The sequence below is a fragment of the Microtus oregoni genome, unplaced genomic scaffold (genome assembly GCF_018167655.1).
Source record: "Microtus oregoni isolate MIOR12 unplaced genomic scaffold, Mior012 000057F_ref0000458, whole genome shotgun sequence".
In the NCBI taxonomy this organism is placed as follows: domain Eukaryota; kingdom Metazoa; phylum Chordata; class Mammalia; order Rodentia; family Cricetidae; genus Microtus; species Microtus oregoni.
Window position 1 is genome coordinate 9885238 of NW_024543833.1, and position 18024 is coordinate 9903261.

General features: G+C 44.3%; 1 protein-coding gene across 2 annotated transcripts in view; it reads left to right on the forward strand.

Moving 5' to 3' along the window:
- Ccbe1 (collagen and calcium binding EGF domains 1) overlaps nucleotides 1–17058 on the forward strand; it is a 225404-nt gene extending 208346 nt beyond the window's left edge. For both annotated transcript variants that reach the window (XM_041639319.1, XM_041639320.1), the window contains 5 exons: nucleotides 1092–1212; nucleotides 7991–8130; nucleotides 8225–8260; nucleotides 8873–8908; nucleotides 13070–17058. In XM_041639319.1, the coding sequence (XP_041495253.1) occupies nucleotides 1092–1212; nucleotides 7991–8130; nucleotides 8225–8260; nucleotides 8873–8908; nucleotides 13070–13303 (567 nt within the window). In that variant the 3' untranslated portion in view covers nucleotides 13304–17058. The remainder of the gene's footprint in view (nucleotides 1–1091; nucleotides 1213–7990; nucleotides 8131–8224; nucleotides 8261–8872; nucleotides 8909–13069) is intronic.
- Nucleotides 17059–18024: the final 966 nt, after the last annotated feature.

Below are 18024 nucleotides of genomic sequence, written 5' to 3' on the forward strand. Positions count from 1 at the left end.
GAGTCCCATGCCAGGATTCACACCTCAGTGTCTCAACTGGTGCCTGATGGTAAAACCGAACGAGGCTTCGGGGCCAGAGCTGACCCATGGACCCAGAAAGTGTATTGACTTTTCTTATTCCCTCATTATTCCCTATTCCACATGCTCATCTCTCAGTTGTAGCTGTCTACGAGACATTGGGAGCATTTTATTGAACTCCAGAACACGGCAATATCCTCTTATAACCTGAGCCTCATGGCTGATCCTCAGTTCGCACAAGGCTGTCTCCACCTTCTTCTCTGTCCCTGAGGAAATTACCTTTGCAGCTGTTCAGTTCCCACCAAAGCTCTCACAGAGTCCCGGGTTACCTGACTTCAAGGACTGCCAATGCCGCTTGTCCATGTGGTTCTCTGGCTTCCTCTAGAACGAAAAATTCCAGGCAGGAAGCAGGGCAGTAGCCTCCGCTCCCACAGTATCAGAAGCTACACACTGCCACCACGGCCACACTCGTTATTAGAAACCAATAACCAATCCAACAATGAGAACAAGCCCCGCCTTTGGAAGGAGGAGTGTTGAAGAACTTGTGGTCAGGTTTTAAGTTAACCACCAAGGTTTCTGCTGTCCATCTGTTCTGAAGGTTGGCCCTGAATGTATGTATGAACAGTCACCCACAGTCCTGTTCCTGGTTCCCAGGACTGGACATTCTCTAAGGAAAGGGGCCATGGCTTGGTCACCACTGGGTCCATAAAACAAAGCACAGATCCTGGCATATAATATATAATGAATATATGTTTGAGTTATAAAGCAGTTACTTGAGTGGACAGGAAGCACAATGCCAGTATGTTTTATTAGCTGTGGTAACTGTTCTATGGATCTCAGCAACCTGAATGTCCCTGGCTTCAACCACTGACTCACTGAGGAAAATACTTGCCAGGAGTTTGCCCTGGACAACTCCTCGGCTGGAAAGGATCTCTCTGGCCCATCTACACTCTATCTAGCTACAGTGGAGAGCAATAGTGAGCCGGCTTTGTGGGCTCTTCGGACGACTCTAACACAGACTTCCTCGCAGAGCAATGCCGGCGTTCTTACGCAGGTCTACCTTGTCTTTATAGATTGCTCTGCTTCCCAACAACGCTGCGGAACTGGGCAAGTATGCCAATGGTGATAAGGTGCTGGCCTCAAACGCCTACCTTCCAGGACCTCCCGGCCTGCCTGGGGGGCAGGGCCCACCGGGTGAGTATGCACTAGAACATAGGCTGGTAGCTCACACTCAGTGAAGCTGCACAGTGCTCTCCAGCTTCCTCCCGTTCACACAGGTGAAAGGTGACTTGCAGGGCAACATGCTGGTGTGATGAGAGGTCAGGAGGAAGTTGGGTTCTGTAGCTTGAAAAGGAAGGTTTAATTTTCTGAGATCAGATAGGAGGACTTCTAAAGGTCATTTTAAGAGGTGATCATGGTACCACACCTGGAATCCTAGTACTCAGGAGTCAGTGGAAGGAGGATCCTGAGCTTGAGTCTAGCCTGGCCTACATGGTGAGATCCTATGTCAAAACAAGTTATTTTAAATTAATGAGAAGCACCATGAAGACTATTATTTAAGTTCTCCCTAGGAAAACCTTAACATATAGAGTAATAGACTTATAAAATCATACAGTTCTACTGAATCACAGCCAGAGGTTCACAATATGGCCCCATCGCCACTCTCCTTGGGTCTTTGGCTACCTCCTTTTCTTGCTTAAAGAAACTATATTCTTACTCCTATTATATTGTAAGTGGGATTTGTTGAGGCATGTATCATATAATGAGGTAGGTTGAGTTTAGCTTTGCCAAGTGTAGACTCCCCTGTAACTTATACTCCATACCAACCTTACAATACAGGAAGTTTCCCCCATCCACAAAGTTCCCTGGAGCCATGGACCACCAATGTTCCCCCTGTACCAGCTCTAGGTATCCACCAACTGCCTTCCTTCCCCCAAGACTTCCCATTCAAGGGCTGCATCTCAGACATCTCTCATAGCTTCTGTTCTGCATGGCCATCTTCTTTCTATCAACATATGGTCTCAGAGATTCAGCCTTGCTTAATCAGAAGATTTATAGTGACAATTTATTTCTTAAAGTTCTGAGGCATTTTACACTTTATCATGAATCTCTCTGTACATAGATCAGTAGAGTCTTTAACACCAATAAAAGTGATATCAGTGTTAATAGGTGACTAAACCATGGCTGTCTTATCCCTCGTTATCAACCCAGCAGTGTGCTGGTTCTGGCCTCTGATGTTCTAGCTGGGAAGATGTAACACATACAATGACTGTAGAGGAAAGTGAGCCAGACTTGCATCTATAATCTTAGCAGATTATAGAGGAGGCTGAGGCAAGAGAGTGCTGTGGTCAGTATGGCCTGAAGAATGATATCCTGTCTCAAAGAAACAAACAAAATAAAGAAAGGTATACACCTCCCTCCAAGTCAGGCCGCAGAAGCTTTTTATTGTCAAGGCTGCAGGGAAATAATGTGTAGTTTGAAGTCAGAGGTTGGCATCAGGGAATTGAACTGGTGAAGGAAGATTGGTAAACTATCAGGAAGGGAAGGAGCTGGCCAAGCTTTAGATCCAAAGATCAGTAGGAAGGCTCAGATTTCTTTCCAAATGATTCTGTGCTTTCTGTCTGCTTGTGGCTTAACCCCCAGTTCCCCTTACTGACCTGAGGCTCAGTTCACACAGAAGAGCTGACCCAGGACTTTGGTTTATCCTGATGTTCACCTCATGACCTGAGTATCCTCCATGGCAGTTTTCTCACACCGGCATCCTCTTCTTCTAAGTAGGCAGTGGCTACCTCCTATCACTGTGATTCCTGTCACAGCGGCCCCAGCCCCTCTGTAAGCGGGTGCTCTTGCTTTGCATCTCTGGGCTAGTCTATACATCACTAGAACAAGGACATGTTCAGGAAGAGGGGAGCCATTAGTTGTTGGTTTTGTTAATAAAAGGCTGACAAGTTTGCCTTCTGGTTCTCCCATCTGGTTTCAAACACGGTGTGAGCTGTCCAAGGTCCTTCAGGGAACCGCAGCATTGAAGATGAATGGGCTTTTGCAATACATGAAGAAAATCTCAGATTTTTTCTAGTCGGATTGCTTTCCACTGAGATGTATCAGGGTGTTTAGAGAGCTCATGAGATTTTCTCACCTTTAAACAGAATTTCCACCCAGAGCCCTTCATACACTGCATACTGAAGCCACAGCACAGGAGACTGAACTTTGGCTTTGGAGATAAGAGGTGATTCCAGCTCTCTGGTCTCCACTGTTATGACAAGGGCTTTCCATCCGCATACCAAGGTCCTACACTTTAAAGGCACTTAGCATACACTGACTGCTAACATTTACTGATTAGGTAACTGCAGGTGACATCTCACCCCTAGCTTGTCTTTCTGCTCTTGGAATAGAATAATTATAGGAGCAATCTGACCCCCCCCTTCCTAAATAAACCATTGCAATACATAACCAGGAATGGGTATTGAGAGTTGGAACATGAGACATGTTTGAATGGAGCATTCAAATTTGCCTTAATTATTCTGTGAACTAGAAATGACTTCTCCACATATGAAAAGCTTAACATCATTGGTTCCAGAACCTGGAATTTTTCTGTGCATTTACTGTGTCCTGTTAGGAGGGGCTAGTGATGAGTACAAGGATAACTCAAAGGAGAAAGTATAGCAAAGCAATCAACCAGTCTCCCCATTTAACAGGAAATCTTTCTAAGCCATCTACTGACATGCACCTCTCTGGGAGAGGGGGGATGATGAAGACACAGCCTGTGCTCTCATGGGGCCAATTATCTAAAGTGCAGTCAAGTCTGGTGTTCCCCCATATGCAGGATAACGACCCTGGCCTCCACCAAACAGAAAAAGTTAGTTCAGAATGGATTGAAGACCTAAATGTAGAACACTGAAGTCATAAAAAGAGTGACATACTATGGATTCAGCAGTGATTTCATAGACACATTCCCCAAAGTAGAAACAGACAGAAGTGAGATTATCCCAAACTTAAAAACTTACGCGTGTGTATGAAACACTGGAAGAAGCCAAAGGGCTGGCTATGGAAAGGGAGAAAATGTCCACAAGCCATTTACGTTAGTGAAGGATTAGCATTTAGAATATGTTTTAAACATAATAATTTAGTAGCAATAAAAGTCAAATTGATTCAAACACGGACAAGGAAGTTGAATAGTCACCTCATATATATATATATATATATATATATATATATATATATATATATATACAAACATCCAACAAAGCCTCGAGAATCGCTCAGTATTATGAATCATTGGAAGAATACAAACCCAAACCACAGTAAGATAGCCACTGCTATCAGAAGAAAAGGGCAAGGGAAAGTTAAGCATTGGTCTGAGGTTTGGTGATAAAGTTTATCTCCCTGCCAGGTAGTGGTGGCGCACGCCTTTAATCCCAGCACTCGAGAGGCAGAGGCAGGCGGATCTCTCTGAGTTCAAGACCAGCCTGGTCTACAAGAGCTAGTTCCAGGACAGGCTCCAAAACCACAGAGAAACCCTGTCTCAAAAAACCAAAAAAAAAAAAAAGTGTATCTCCCCAAAGTCCTCGTGTGCTGGGGTTGGTGCCCTGCTGGTGCCATAGTGTGGGGAGATGAGATCTGAGCAAGTCTCTGGGGCCATTTCCTAGGATGTGTCTTGTCCCTGGCACTCCTCTGCCTGCTTCTCTGCTTCCTATGTTGTGAGTTCCACCATGTCATCTTCACAATGGTGGACTGATAACTCTGAAACCATGAGCCAAATTAAATCTGCTTCCTGGGCTTTTCAGTTGGCATTTGGTCACAGCAACAATAAAGCTAACTAATCTAGAAAAAATATAGGAAAATTGCAAAATGTAAAATAATGTAGTCACTGTGGAAAAGTAGTGAGATCACTTTAAAATGTTTAAACTAGAACCTTCATATGATCAGTGATCCCATGTCATGTATTTATTCATGTACACACCCCCCTAAGAGAATGGAAAGCAGGGTCTTGAAGAAGCTTCCAAGTAGCCATGTCCATGACACCGCTCTTCAGTGGCCAATAGAGGCTATCCATTTGCTCTTTGGTGGGTGGCTAAAGTCATGAAATTGGTATATATATATATATAAAACATACAAATGAACTTATATTCTACCTTTTAACATGATACATGGACTAGTCTTGGAGACATTAGGCTAAGTAAATTAACCAAATTTCTAGAATAGACAGACATAGCCAGGCATGCTAGAGGACACCTGAAATGCCAGCACTCGAGAATAGCTCTGTGTACACAGAGATGCATCCTTACATGACAAAAGCATTCTGCAGATCTGCGACACAGCCTTATGAGGGCGCCCAACACCTGTGAGTCACACACACATTTTTAAGATAAAAACCTTTGTAGTAAGCATTTTATACACTCTAATTGCCTGCACCCTTTCCCCATATCGTCCCTGGACAATGTTCAGAGTCACAAGTGAGCATGCTCTAGTCCGCATGAAGGTTCAGCCCCTCCAGTTGAACATTTGTGTCCCTCATGTAGAAAGGCATTTCCTGGTGACCTTGTCATGTGACAGTCTATAACCTGCATGAATGTCTCAAATGGCAGTGCCAGGGTACCCCTTCCTTTATTGCAAGCTCAACCCAATCCAATGTGGCTGTTTCTGACTCTGTCTAGAAAGGTAAGGAAACATCACAGATTTCCACATCAACCTCCATGGTAAAATGACTTGAAAAAGGTTGGGTAGCAACTATCTTCAACCAGGTACAAAAAAATGGTCATATGGCTAGCTCTTAAGTATGCCCAATGCTCTCTCTGTTGGCACAAGGCTCCAAAGAGAACCTTAGACAGCAAACTTACTGTCCACAGAGATCCAACAGGCAGTCTTGGTGAGAGTATGACTGTGTGAGGAGCCCAACTGGCACAGAGCACAGGCTTCATCTAAAAGGACACTGCTGGTGCTCCAGATCACTGTGCCAGCAGCAGAACTCAGGTCTAATTTTAGTTCTCTTTTCAAACCACAGTCAGAGACCCAGATTTTTTGCAGAAAGTCTCCAAATTTTTAAATAGTAGGAATATTCAGAGGCATCAGTTGCTTCGGAAGACACGCCCATGGGCATAGTGATCCATGATGTTTTCACAGGGAAGGGAATTGAGATGACTTGGGGTACTGGTCTGCTGTGTTTCAGTGGGGTACACACAAAGCAGAAGAACAGGAGGCTGGGCAACACACCGTCTCAGGATCTGTTGGGAAAGGACAGGGGTCACCAGGTGAAGAGAGCCTTGGAGAAAGATGAGAACGAGCGAGTATGAGATTGAACTTTGAGCAAAGGAGGCCATGGTGCTGTTTTGTCTTTTCAAAGTCAGCTCCTTGCAGAGCCCTGGGAGAGTTTAAGAGCTAGCCATATGATATAACCTGGTGTCTGGCTTCCATGCGAGTCACCGCAGAGTCTGATTCTGCGTACTGTTGTATCACTTGGTGGCTGCTTGTTTGTTTGCTCTTGCTTATTTATGCGTGTCCGTTCTCTTTATTGAACGCTGCACATTTGTAGATAAACACCAGACCCTGAGGAACTTGGCAATCACTCTCTGAAGCAGGCCTCCTCTTCACTTGTCAGATCTGTAACAGGAAGTCAAGCCATCCTAGAGTAGTTGAGTCAGGTTGGGGTTTTATTGTCACGATCTTTACCTTCAGTGCTCTGTGGTCTTCAAATGTTCAAATCCACCCAATGGTAGGATGTTGTTCCTCTGTGCTGAGCGTCAGTGGGTTTCCTCTGTATGCTTGGTTCTCTGTGGTTCCTACACAATTCTCTATGCTCTTGTCTGTTCTTCACTAATAGGTTCCTTTTAGACAATTATTGTGGAAGTCAATGTCACTTTGTCTTCTGCTTCTGGGCCTTGAATAAGTAAGACCTCTTCTTTACACTCATCTTTAGAAAACCATGGGCAAGACAGGATCTTCTATCATTTCCTCACAAGCAGCAAGTATAAATAATGTCTACAGGAGAGAGCTTATGCTCCCCATCGTACGGGGGTTGAGGCTTCTCTGGTAATGATTAAAGGTAGGAGATTTCTATAGGTAAGAAACACTCCACTGACCTTCAAAGGATGAGTGGGTGAGGAGTGAACAATACAGGTAGGAGGCAGGGGCACCAGCTGTGAGGCAAGAGTTGAGACGAACATAAGAAAGGTAGAGGCCTGGCAGACTTTTAGCACTTACTGTGGGTGAGGTGCTATGCCATAGTATATATGTGTGTATATGTGTGTGTGTGTGTGTGTGTGTGTGTGTGTGTGTGTCTAAGATTTTTATCTAATGCAGCCATTGTATATTGGAGACTTTTATTCCAATTTGGAGATAAGAGACTAAGGCTCAAAGATCTCAAGCAAATTGTCAAGGATTCAAATGTAGGTCTCTTTGATGGTTAAAAAAAAATTCTGCTAGTGTGTAGGTGTGTGTGAGTGCACACACATGGAGGCTAGAGGCAACCTTTTGGTGTCTTTTTATATCACTGTCTTCATCTTACATTCCAGAGAGATTGCTGACCACCACACCACACTTTTACATGGGTACCATAGATCTGAACTTGGGTCTTCATTCTTATGCAGAAAGCACTTTATCCCCTGAGCCATCTCCCCAAACCCAAAACCTTGTACTCTTAAGCACGCTGCAGATAATATCACATACTGTGATCCAGGGATAGAGAGACATGGAGCAGGCCAGGCTTAAAGAGGTAAAGCAAGCAGATCCCTGGATGATTACAGAGGCTGTGCAACCAGAAAGATTCTCAAGTGTCTGACTTGAACAAATAGGTCTAAGAAAAGACAGAAAGGTGGAGTCACTTTAAATTGTGTCGAGTTTAAATTTCCATGAATACCTTAGTATAAATGCCACAAGGCAAAGAGCAGAGTTACAAGACAAATGTCTCCAGTGACGCCTAGACTCTGTATTTGTCTTTATTAAGGGGCAAGCACTAATAAGATGTTCTTGATTACAGGCTCACCAGGACCCAAGGGGAGCCCTGGATTCCCTGGTATGCCAGGCCCTCCTGGACAGCCTGGCCCACGGGGCTCAATGGGACCTATGGGACCATCCCCCGACCTGTCTCACATTAAGCAAGGCCGGAGGGGCCCTGTGGTCAGTATCCTCTGTGATCCATGTAATACTGGGGGGAAACACGTTTTTGTCCTGTAATTTCCTTTTTAGTTAAATCAGATGCTGTGTCTTCTAGGGCCCACCGGGAGCACCAGGAAAACATGGCTCCAAGGTAGGTCTTAATAGCTACAGGTGTTTCTACCCCCTTGGGCATCTAATGAAGCTCGGCAAACCCCATTTATCTTTTCCAGTTGAAACACAGATATACAAGTTGAGAATGGCAAGCCCCACAGTCTCTAATGCTAGAAAATCCTAAACTGTCAGAGCACGTGCAACACTGGGGGGAAATGAATTCCAGGCTGGGTGTGGTGACGTAAGCCTCTCTGTGTAGTTACAACCACACTCGTGTGTCTTGGTAATCTGTGTATTATAGAATGGCCTCCCTCGTTCAAGTGGCGAACCACACACAGCTCCATTCTACACAAGTGCTGGCTTCCCTCTTGAGAGCCAACAACAGCGTGTGTGTCTTACTTCAGAAAGACTGGTGTTTCACACACTGCCTAGAGAGGCAGGATTCCTTATCAGAGCTGCTTGGGAAATACACAGCCTTGTGAGAACGCAGGAGTTGAGCTACTCGGCCTAAGCTTGCCAGTTCTAATAAGAGGTCCCCTGGGCCCAGCTTCGACTCGAAATTTATGTCCTGCAGGAGGATAGTTGTGGGTGGAGGGTGTCTAGCCAGAGACAGCAGTGCTCAAGAATGCTAACCCTTACCTTTCGGTTCTAGGGGGAGAGAGGAGCACCTGGGCCTCCAGGGTCTCCGGTAAGTTGCCCTGTCTGTCCTTCTTACCCAGTGAGGATGCTCTCGTGAGTGTGGCACTCATAGAATGGTGGAGCTGGGGCTGGCAAGATAGCCCAGTGGGTAAAGGCAGTGGTCATCAAGAATGATGATCTGAGTTCAGTTTCCAGGACCCAAATGTTGGAAGAAGAGAACTGACTGCCACAAATGTCCTCTGACCTCCATAGGCCTAATATACATCTCCCCACACAAATAATGTGTAAACACCTTTTTAAAATGTATGTGTAGGCCAAAGTTTCTGTCCCACCAGCTAGTTCCCAACTAACCACACAAAGACTCATTATTATTTGTAAATACTCTTCGTTAGCTTAGGCTTATTACTAAATAGCTCTTACACCTTGGATTAACCTATTTCTATTAATGTATGTGCTGTCACGTGCCTCATGGCTTGTTACTTCACTCTCTACATGTCCTGTTCACTCTGTGTCTGGCTGGCGATAGCATCCTTCTTCTTCCCAGTATTTGCCCAGTCTCAGTCTCCTGCTTCACCTCTTTCTGCCTAGCTATTGGCCAGTTGGCTCTTTGTTGAACCAATGAGAGCAGCACATCTTCAGAGTGTACAAAAGGATTATTTCACAGCATATGAGAGCGGCTCTTAATAGCAGAAGCTCACCCTCCTTGGCTGTCACTCAGGCAATCTGGTCTGTAGTCAGGAGGAAAGTTGTAGATACTTTAAGCAGCTGGTTTGGATTTTTAAAATTTGTTTTCTGAAGTTACTTTTTCTTTGATCTTGATAATCTGTATGTGAAATATCACTTCTGAAGGTCACCATGCCAGGAACCCATTTCCAAGTGCCATCAGAAGACTTTTGAAAGGAGGGCTGAGGAGACAGCTTAGTCTGCATAGGACATGACATGCAGGCAAGGAAGCCTGGGTTCAGTCCCTTGAGTACATGTGAGAAAGCCAATGTTAGTAGAGTGCACTTGTAATCTGGCTCTGAGGTGGCAGAGATGGAGGCATCCCTGGGACTTGCTGGCCAGCCAGCCTAACAGAATCAGCATTTCCAGGCTAGTAATACATCCTGTTTCAAAAAAAATCAAAAAACAAAAACCCAAAGTGAACAATGTCTGAGGAATGTCAACCAAGTTGACTTCTGGGCTCATACACACCTGCACGCATGCACCTATACATACAGTAATTTACTTACTTTTTCATTGCTATACTAAAACACTATGATCAAGGCAACTTATAAAAGAAAACATTGACTTAAGATTTCACAGGGTTAGAGTCCCTGTGCATCATGGCGGGGAGCACGGCGGCAGGCAGGCATGGCACAGAAGGAGTGGCTGAGGACTTACATCTTGATTCAGAAGCGTGAGGCAGAGAACTGATTGGGAACAATATGTGCCTTTGAAACCTCAAAGCCTGCCCCCAGAGATACACCTCCCCCAGCAAAGCCACACTTAATCCTTCCCAAATAGTTCTACCAGTTGGGAACCAAGGTTCAAATGTATGACTCTACGGGAGGGGTCCTTCTCATTTAAACCGCCACATTCCACTCCCTAACACCAGTAGGCTTGTGGCCACTGTATAGTAATGCAGAATGTAGTTAGTGCAACTTCAGTTTTGTTGACTACTCTCAGGCTGGTTCCTCTCCCTGTATGTAGCTCTCCCTGGTAGGCACCCCACAGCTTTGGTACCTCCAACATCCTGTGGTTTCCAGCAAAATCCAGGCTTCATTTTCATAGCTTTAGACAATGGCCTCTCAGGATCTCCATGCAGGGACTCCCCAGCCACACATTTGGCCTGAGCAACTCCGCTTAACTGTGGAGGAAGACTCCACAATCCCTTTACTCCTATGTCCTTCCCAACTCTAAAACCAAAACCACATGGCGGATGCTGCCAAGTTCAGCTGACTGCTTGGGATGGAGCCGGCTCCCTCAGTGAATTACATTCGCATAAACTCTCTTTCCTGTCTCTCTTTAGGGACAACCAATTCTTTAGGCCTTTTCTTTCACAAATGAAAGGATTACCTGGTTGAGGTCTTGCCCCAAGAACCTTACTCCCTTTATCCATTTTGTTCCAGGTCTTTTCTATCTGTTTTCATCTAAAGCCTTGGTTCCAATGTTAAATTTCCTGATGTTCTTTTTCTTTTCTAAGTGTACACTTTGCATTTCTTTTTTGCTCTGCTTGCTCATTTTCACTATAGAAACTCCCACAAAAATGATTACTAATAACCTTGCAACAGAGTCAATAGCAGGCTGCCTTGAAATCTCCTTTGACAAAGAAATTAATCCATTATTTTTCAGGTTTTGCCTCAAGCAAGTTTTTAGAACAAAGGCAGAAAGCAGCCACATTCTTTGCTGAAATACCAAAATAATAGTCTCTATCCCAGCTAACACTGTTCCTCTCTGACCACTTGGGCACTGCCTTCCAGGCTCCTACTAGAACGGTCCTTTAAACTCTCCACTTATGTTGTTCAACTACTTTCCTAATCCAATGTCCCAAAATCTTCTCACATTTCTCAAAAGAAAAAAAAAGCTTACAAAAGAAAGTATTTAATTGGCTTACAATTTCAGAGGATTCAAGTCCATGACCACCATGGTGGGGAGCGTGGCAGGCAGGTGCTGGGAAAGTAGCTGAGAGCTTACATAACACAAGGCAGAGGGATAACCCGTGTGGGCTTTTCAAGCCTCCAAGCTTGCCCCTACTAACTCATGCCCTCTAATAATACCAACACCCCTAACCCTCCTCAAGCAGTTCCACCAACTGAGAACCAAGTATTCAAACATGAGTCTACGAGTGCCATTCTCATTCAAACACACACATACACATACACACACACACACACGGACCAGAACAGAAATGCATGTGTTGTCATAACCCAGAACACTTGCGCTATGCCCACTCTTTCCAATAAAAAAGCAAAAGGGCTCCCTGGGCTTAAAAAGAAATTTGCCATGTGTATGTACAATATCCAGGAGATTAATAAATGAGCAGAAATATATGAAAACGCAAGCAAGTCTGTTCCTTCTGGAGGAGAGGGTGTGTGCTCTGAAGAAGGACCAAGAGGCCTTAGTTGCCACCTCAGCTCTTGCTCCTATTAGCTTTGTGAACTCGGGCTTTACCTGACATCTCTGAACATTCGTTCCTCATCTACAAAAAGAGATCCAATTTGTCACACCTCCTGTAGGTATGTGGTGAGGGTCAGAGAACAGCAGAATGTTACATCTAAATGTGTCAAGTTGTCTCTTGCAGCTTCTAAGGTAGAAGTTGCTGAGTGGCATCCATTTTAAATGTGGATAATGATTTTACCTTTCAACTTCTAATGTACTCAGAGCAGGCATGCTTAAATGCTTTTGGTTTTTCTTAGCACCATGTTCTACTATGGCACTGCATACAAATTAAAGCTTACCAGATATTATACATGATGAAGAATATCTAATAATAGAATAAGGAAGGTTTGAGTTGGGTCTTTCTAGACAAATAAGGAACAACATACTCTCAGCTTCATTATCCCCTCCTCTTATAAATATTAACTTGATTTTTTTTTTTTTTTTTTGGTTTTTCGAGACAGGGTTTCTCTGGTTTTGGAGCCTGTCCTGGAACTAGCTCTTGTAGACCAGGCTGGTGTCGAACTCACAGAGATCCGCCTGCCTCTGCCTCCCTAGTGCTGGGATTAAAGGCGTGCGCCACCACCGTCCGGCTCTTAACTTGATTTTTTAAAGAAGAGCAGAAAACATTTTGAACTCTTCCTTCTGTCTCAGCCCTCTGCATTCTTCCCATGTCCACCTCTGAGTCTGCATTTTACGGGAGGGACAAGCTTAAAGAAATCAGGTCATTTGCCACGGCCACATAGCTTGGAAGAGGTTGGTTCAAATCCAGCAGAATCTTAACCTCTTGAGCACCACTCTGACTTTCCGATTTCTTTGGAAACTCTCCTGAGAAAGGAGAGGTGACTGTGTGCGTCACCAGGGCTCGTGTGTGAGAAGAGGGACTGGAAGACAATCCTGAGGCCCCCAGGCTACTCATGTAGTCCTTAGGTCTACCCTATGTAGGCTACAGAGATGGTTAGCAGGCAGTCATCCATCCACAGGCCACAGACTTACAGGCAGCAAACTCGGCAGGGTGCTGCTTTGACAAGTAGCTATAACTTCACAGCTTTGATTCCTCCCGTGTGCACAGGGACCCCCGGGTTCTTTCGACTTCCTGCTGCTTGTGCTGGCTGACATCCGAAACGACATCACCGAGCTGCAGGAGAAGGTGTTCGGACACCGGACTCACTCTTCAGCAGAGGACGCCCCCCTACCTCAGGAATTTTCCAGCTACCCGGAGACCCTGGACTTTGGCTCTGGGGATGATTACCCCAGAAGAACTGAAGCAAGAGACTCAGAGGCCCCCAGAAACTTTTATCCATAGCACATCCCTGTCTTCATGTCACCAGGAGAAAAGTATGGCTTTGTCCAGTCATAGCATCTGAGGAAAGTTACCACTGGAGGCCTAAAGCCCTTGGGCTGTCTTCCTGCCCTCTCTCTTTAGTCTGCTTCCCAAGTGTCCTGCACATCCCACCGGCAACAGGACACGTTGAAGAGCTGCTGGGTGGCTTTCCTTAACAGCCTAGTTTTTCTGGAGCTTCTGAATTTCTAAATTCATTGTTCCCACAGAAACTTAAATTTGGACAAAGTTCCAAAAGGGAGAAAATGGCAAAGTGGGCTCTTAGAGGTGTAATAAGGTCCATTCTAAAAAGCAAGTTATGTTCAAAATACTTGACTATTCCCCCTCTGCTGTCGGGTGTATGGCTCTTCAGTTGAGGGGAGGATGAAGAAGGAGCACAAAGTAGATTGATGTTGGTTAAAAAAAAAATGACTTTTCCTTAGCAACATCACAGATTTCAAATTCTGAATCCTATATTTTGGTCTTGTTTTTTTAAAATATATGTATATTTCTGTAACCAAATATATTGGTTACAGAAACAAAAGGATAGAAAAGAAGTACAAAATGTACTGGTGGCCAGAGGTGCCATCAGGTCCTGATTCTGGCTAAATCAAGGCTGGAGGGAAGTTGCTGGCCTGGAATCTTGGCAAAGGGTGACGGGGAGGCATGGAGAAGGGTTTCACTAAAGCTAGATCACCAGAGGCAGGTTAATCTGCTCTTAAGATATTTGGAGTCCTCATCCAGAGTCGGCTAAGTGATGCCCTGGGAATAACACGCAGCTGAGAGGTCTCAGATAGAGGAGGGTAAGGAATTCTATCTAATCTGGCATAATTTCCCACCATTTTCTCCCGATTTAGTTAATATTCCCGATCTAGATCTCCTTGACTCTCTCCTGGACCAGGTGGAGATGGCTCGGGGAGAAGCACATTCCCCGTGCCTCCCTGAGTCCTTTCTAGAGCACTTCTAGATCCCCAGGGAAACGTGTTCCCAGAAAGGAACAAGAGGCCAGCTTCCTTCATGTCGTTGGGGTCTCTTGAGCTTCCCAAGGGATCTTGTTCACATGGTCACTTCTGTTTGCTATCCTTCAGTGCCCCCTTTATTTCTAAGAAGTTTCCCTTTAGCTTTTCCCCATAGCCTTTGAGCCCCATTTTCTCCCAACCCCTATGTGACAATTGGTCAGGAGAAAACTGCTATTGGGATTTGCATGACCCTGCACTATCCGTTCTTCCTGAGCAATGAGAAGGGGATCTGTCTACAGAGCCCAGGTGGCCCAATGGGCTTTCGCTTCCCCTCCCATCCCTCTCATGACTCTCTTCTTTCCCTCTCTTCTCTCTCTTCCTCTCCCTTTCCTCCTTCCTTCAGTCCCTTTACTTCTCTTGCTTTCTTCCCTCCCTCCATCCCTGCTTGCCTGCTGACCCCCTTCTATCAGAAAGGCAGGGTTCCCACCCACTCATGCCAAATCCCCAGTGGCTGTCCACCATCAGGTCATGATTAAGGCAAACACACACTTGCATGGCTTGCTTGCTGTCTCTTCCTCCTCTCCCCCCTCGGTCTCTCCAGAACCTGAGCCCCACCCCAGATGGCCTTGTCAACCTTGGGTTCCTGGGGAGATAGACGCAACCACAGCCCAGTCCCAGCTGGACTCTCTTTAATGCTTGCCTGCTTACAGAACCCAGAGTTTAAAGGGCGTAGATGGATGGAGTCTCAAAACTATGCAAGGCTCTATGAGCAATGATTATGTCCATCCTTTTTATGAGGAATTTTATAACCTCTGTTTTTTCTAGACAGTGAGATGTGTGTAGAAACATAATCTTTATTGCTGAATGCTGGTAAAATACAAGCACACTCCACGCTGGGCCAGAGGCCAGGATAATGTACTAAAAGAATGAAGTGCAAGCATAATAGCTGGGATTCATGAGTCTCTCCCTAGATAATTCTCTCCAGTAAAACATACAAGAGCCTGTATTTGGTAACCTCAATCTGCTGGACCATGTCAGTTTAGGTAATCATTATACCTCGGATTTTCAAAACTTGGACTACTAACTATGAGACCAAAGTATGTCCTCTACTTGTCAAGATCATTGGGGTATTTTAGTGAAAAAAAAAAAGCATTATTGCTTATGTAGCTCTTGGATAGAAAAAAAATCAAAGCTTTACTATCTAAGCAAACTTTTGCTCAAAATCCCATGGGAAGGCCTTTGGGAGGAAGGACAGTACAAAACAGATTTACTGAATCACTCCATATCTCATGACAAAAAAAAAATGTTTTGTTTTTTAATACCTCCATCAACCTTTGGTAGAATTGTTCAATTTTTCTAATATCCCCACACGTAAGACTTAGCAATAAATTGCCTCTGTATTATAAATAAAAACTCACTGAAAAAATATAAGGAAGACATGCATTTTAGTTCAGAAAAACTATTCTCCCTTCCCAGTTCCCAAGGGAAAACTAGCTTTCCTGTGCCAAAAAAAAAGTTATTAGGAGCCAGATGCTGTGGTATACACCTATAACCCTGGCACCTGAGAAGCAGTAATGGGCAGGTCAGGAGTTCAAAATCAGCCTCAGCTACATAACAAGTTTGAGGTCAGTCTGGGCTATACAAGAGCCTATCTCAAAATAATAATAATGATAATATAATAATGAGTAGGGTACTGGAGAAATGACTTAGCAGTTAACGATGCTTGCTGCTCTTCCAGAGGGCCAGAGGTCAATTTCCAGCTCCTGCATCAGGTAGCTCACAAACTCCTATAACCCCAGTTCCAGGTGACCTACTACTGCCCTCTCCTGGCCTCTGTGGCATCTGCACTCACATGCACATATATACACATAGATACACACAGAGATAATGTAAAAGTCTTTTTTTAAAGGAGTGGGTAACAAAGGGGATATTGGCTCTTCTTGTTTTCTATGTTACTCTCCAATACTTGCTACAGAATTAACTAAAGTCATATTTCTGTGTAGAATCCATCATCTAAGAGGTAAATAATAAGTGTTTATTGACCTTCGAGGGAAAGGAGTATAACCTCACCCAAAGACCAGGTGTAGAGCACCCAGCTAGGTCCAGATAGGTAATGTCCTCTTTCCAAGGTCCTGAACAGCCTTGGCCTAGGGACAGATCTTCTTCAAGACCAGCCATCATATTTTATCTTGGGGGTCTCAGGAAGCAACTCCCTATCTTATTTTGAGCATCATTTCCCTCCTTTTCCCTTATTCTGGCTGCCTCACAGAGTCAGCCTTAGCCACCACCTCCCACAAGCCGCAAAGTGATCTGTCAGACAGCTTTTCTGAAGGGGAAAATTATTTGCTGGAATCTGAGCCAAACAATTAGTAGAATAGAGCTGCCTAAAGTTATCCATCATGTATTCATGGAAACGGATGCATTGTTTCCCAGCACAGCAATCACATATGTTCACAGCATTTCACAGATAATTTTCTATTGGGCTAAGAAGACAAAGGCTGCAAATGTTAAAGATGAAATGGCATGCTTTATATACATCTGCAAATGTTATGGTCAGAGAGAAACCATGAAAAGGGTGATTGGGCTACATACCCCTCACAAAGCTCAGCACGTTTTGTCAGAGTCCCAGAGGTTGGTCCCTGAGGGGTTCGTGGGTCCGTTTTTACTTCCCAGTGACTGGTCATATACTTTAGTATCTTTGTCCATTATTTATATCAGATATATATATATCAGTCAAATTGATAGTCCAATACTCATGGATGTAATACTATGAAGTGCTTTTGTATGACTGTATATGCTTAATAACAAAGTTATTTTTCTTATGTGGGTCTCCTGTGTTTTGTCCTGGTATAAGGAGCCATCCCCTGGCCAACTGAATATAGTGCATCCATTACTTTCTTGTTGTATGTCAAAATATCTATATGAAACAAGAAACTTAAGGAAGGTTTTTTGTTTTGTTTTGTTTGGGTTTCGGTTTTTGCTGTTGTTGTTTGGTTTTGTTTTCTGTTTATGGATTGAGGCACATTTCACCATGGTGGGGAAGTCATGGCTGGACGGTGTTATGGTAGCTGATGACATTGTATTTTCTCTCAGGAAGCAGAGACACATGCTTCCTTGTTGAGCTTTGGCCTCTCTGAGAACTAAGTACCTATCTATCTGTCTCCTTTCTACACTAAGGGAACCTGGAGGGCTGAGGAGACTGGTTGGTTGGTAAAATGTTTGCCACACGAGCATGAGCACTTGCATTCAGATCTTTAGCACCCACGTAAAAAGCCAGGTGCTATAGTAAGTGTCTGTAATCCTAGCACTGTGGAGGCAGGGACAGGAGGGCACTTGGGGCTTGTTCCGGGTTCAATGAGAGACCCTATTTCCAAAAATTATGTGGAAAATGATTGAGAAAGACACCGTTTATTGACCTTTGGCTTCCATTTACATGCATGTACACATTCATACCGATATGTGTAACACACACACACAGCCATCAGAAACAAGAACTTTGCTTTTCTCTATTGTGCACCTGTACAATTCTCCAGCATACAGAAAGAGCTGAATAAAGTAGATTTAACTAAAGCTTACTCTTCAGGAAACCCTAAAGCAGGGGCCTTTATGATGCCACACACACTTCCTGAGAAGTTATTTTGTCAAATACCACAAAGCTAAAACCATCTTTCATAAAGGTATATTTCAGAACATACAAGAATCGCTGTGTTTGTTGATTGTGTAAACATAGCACAATCATACACACAT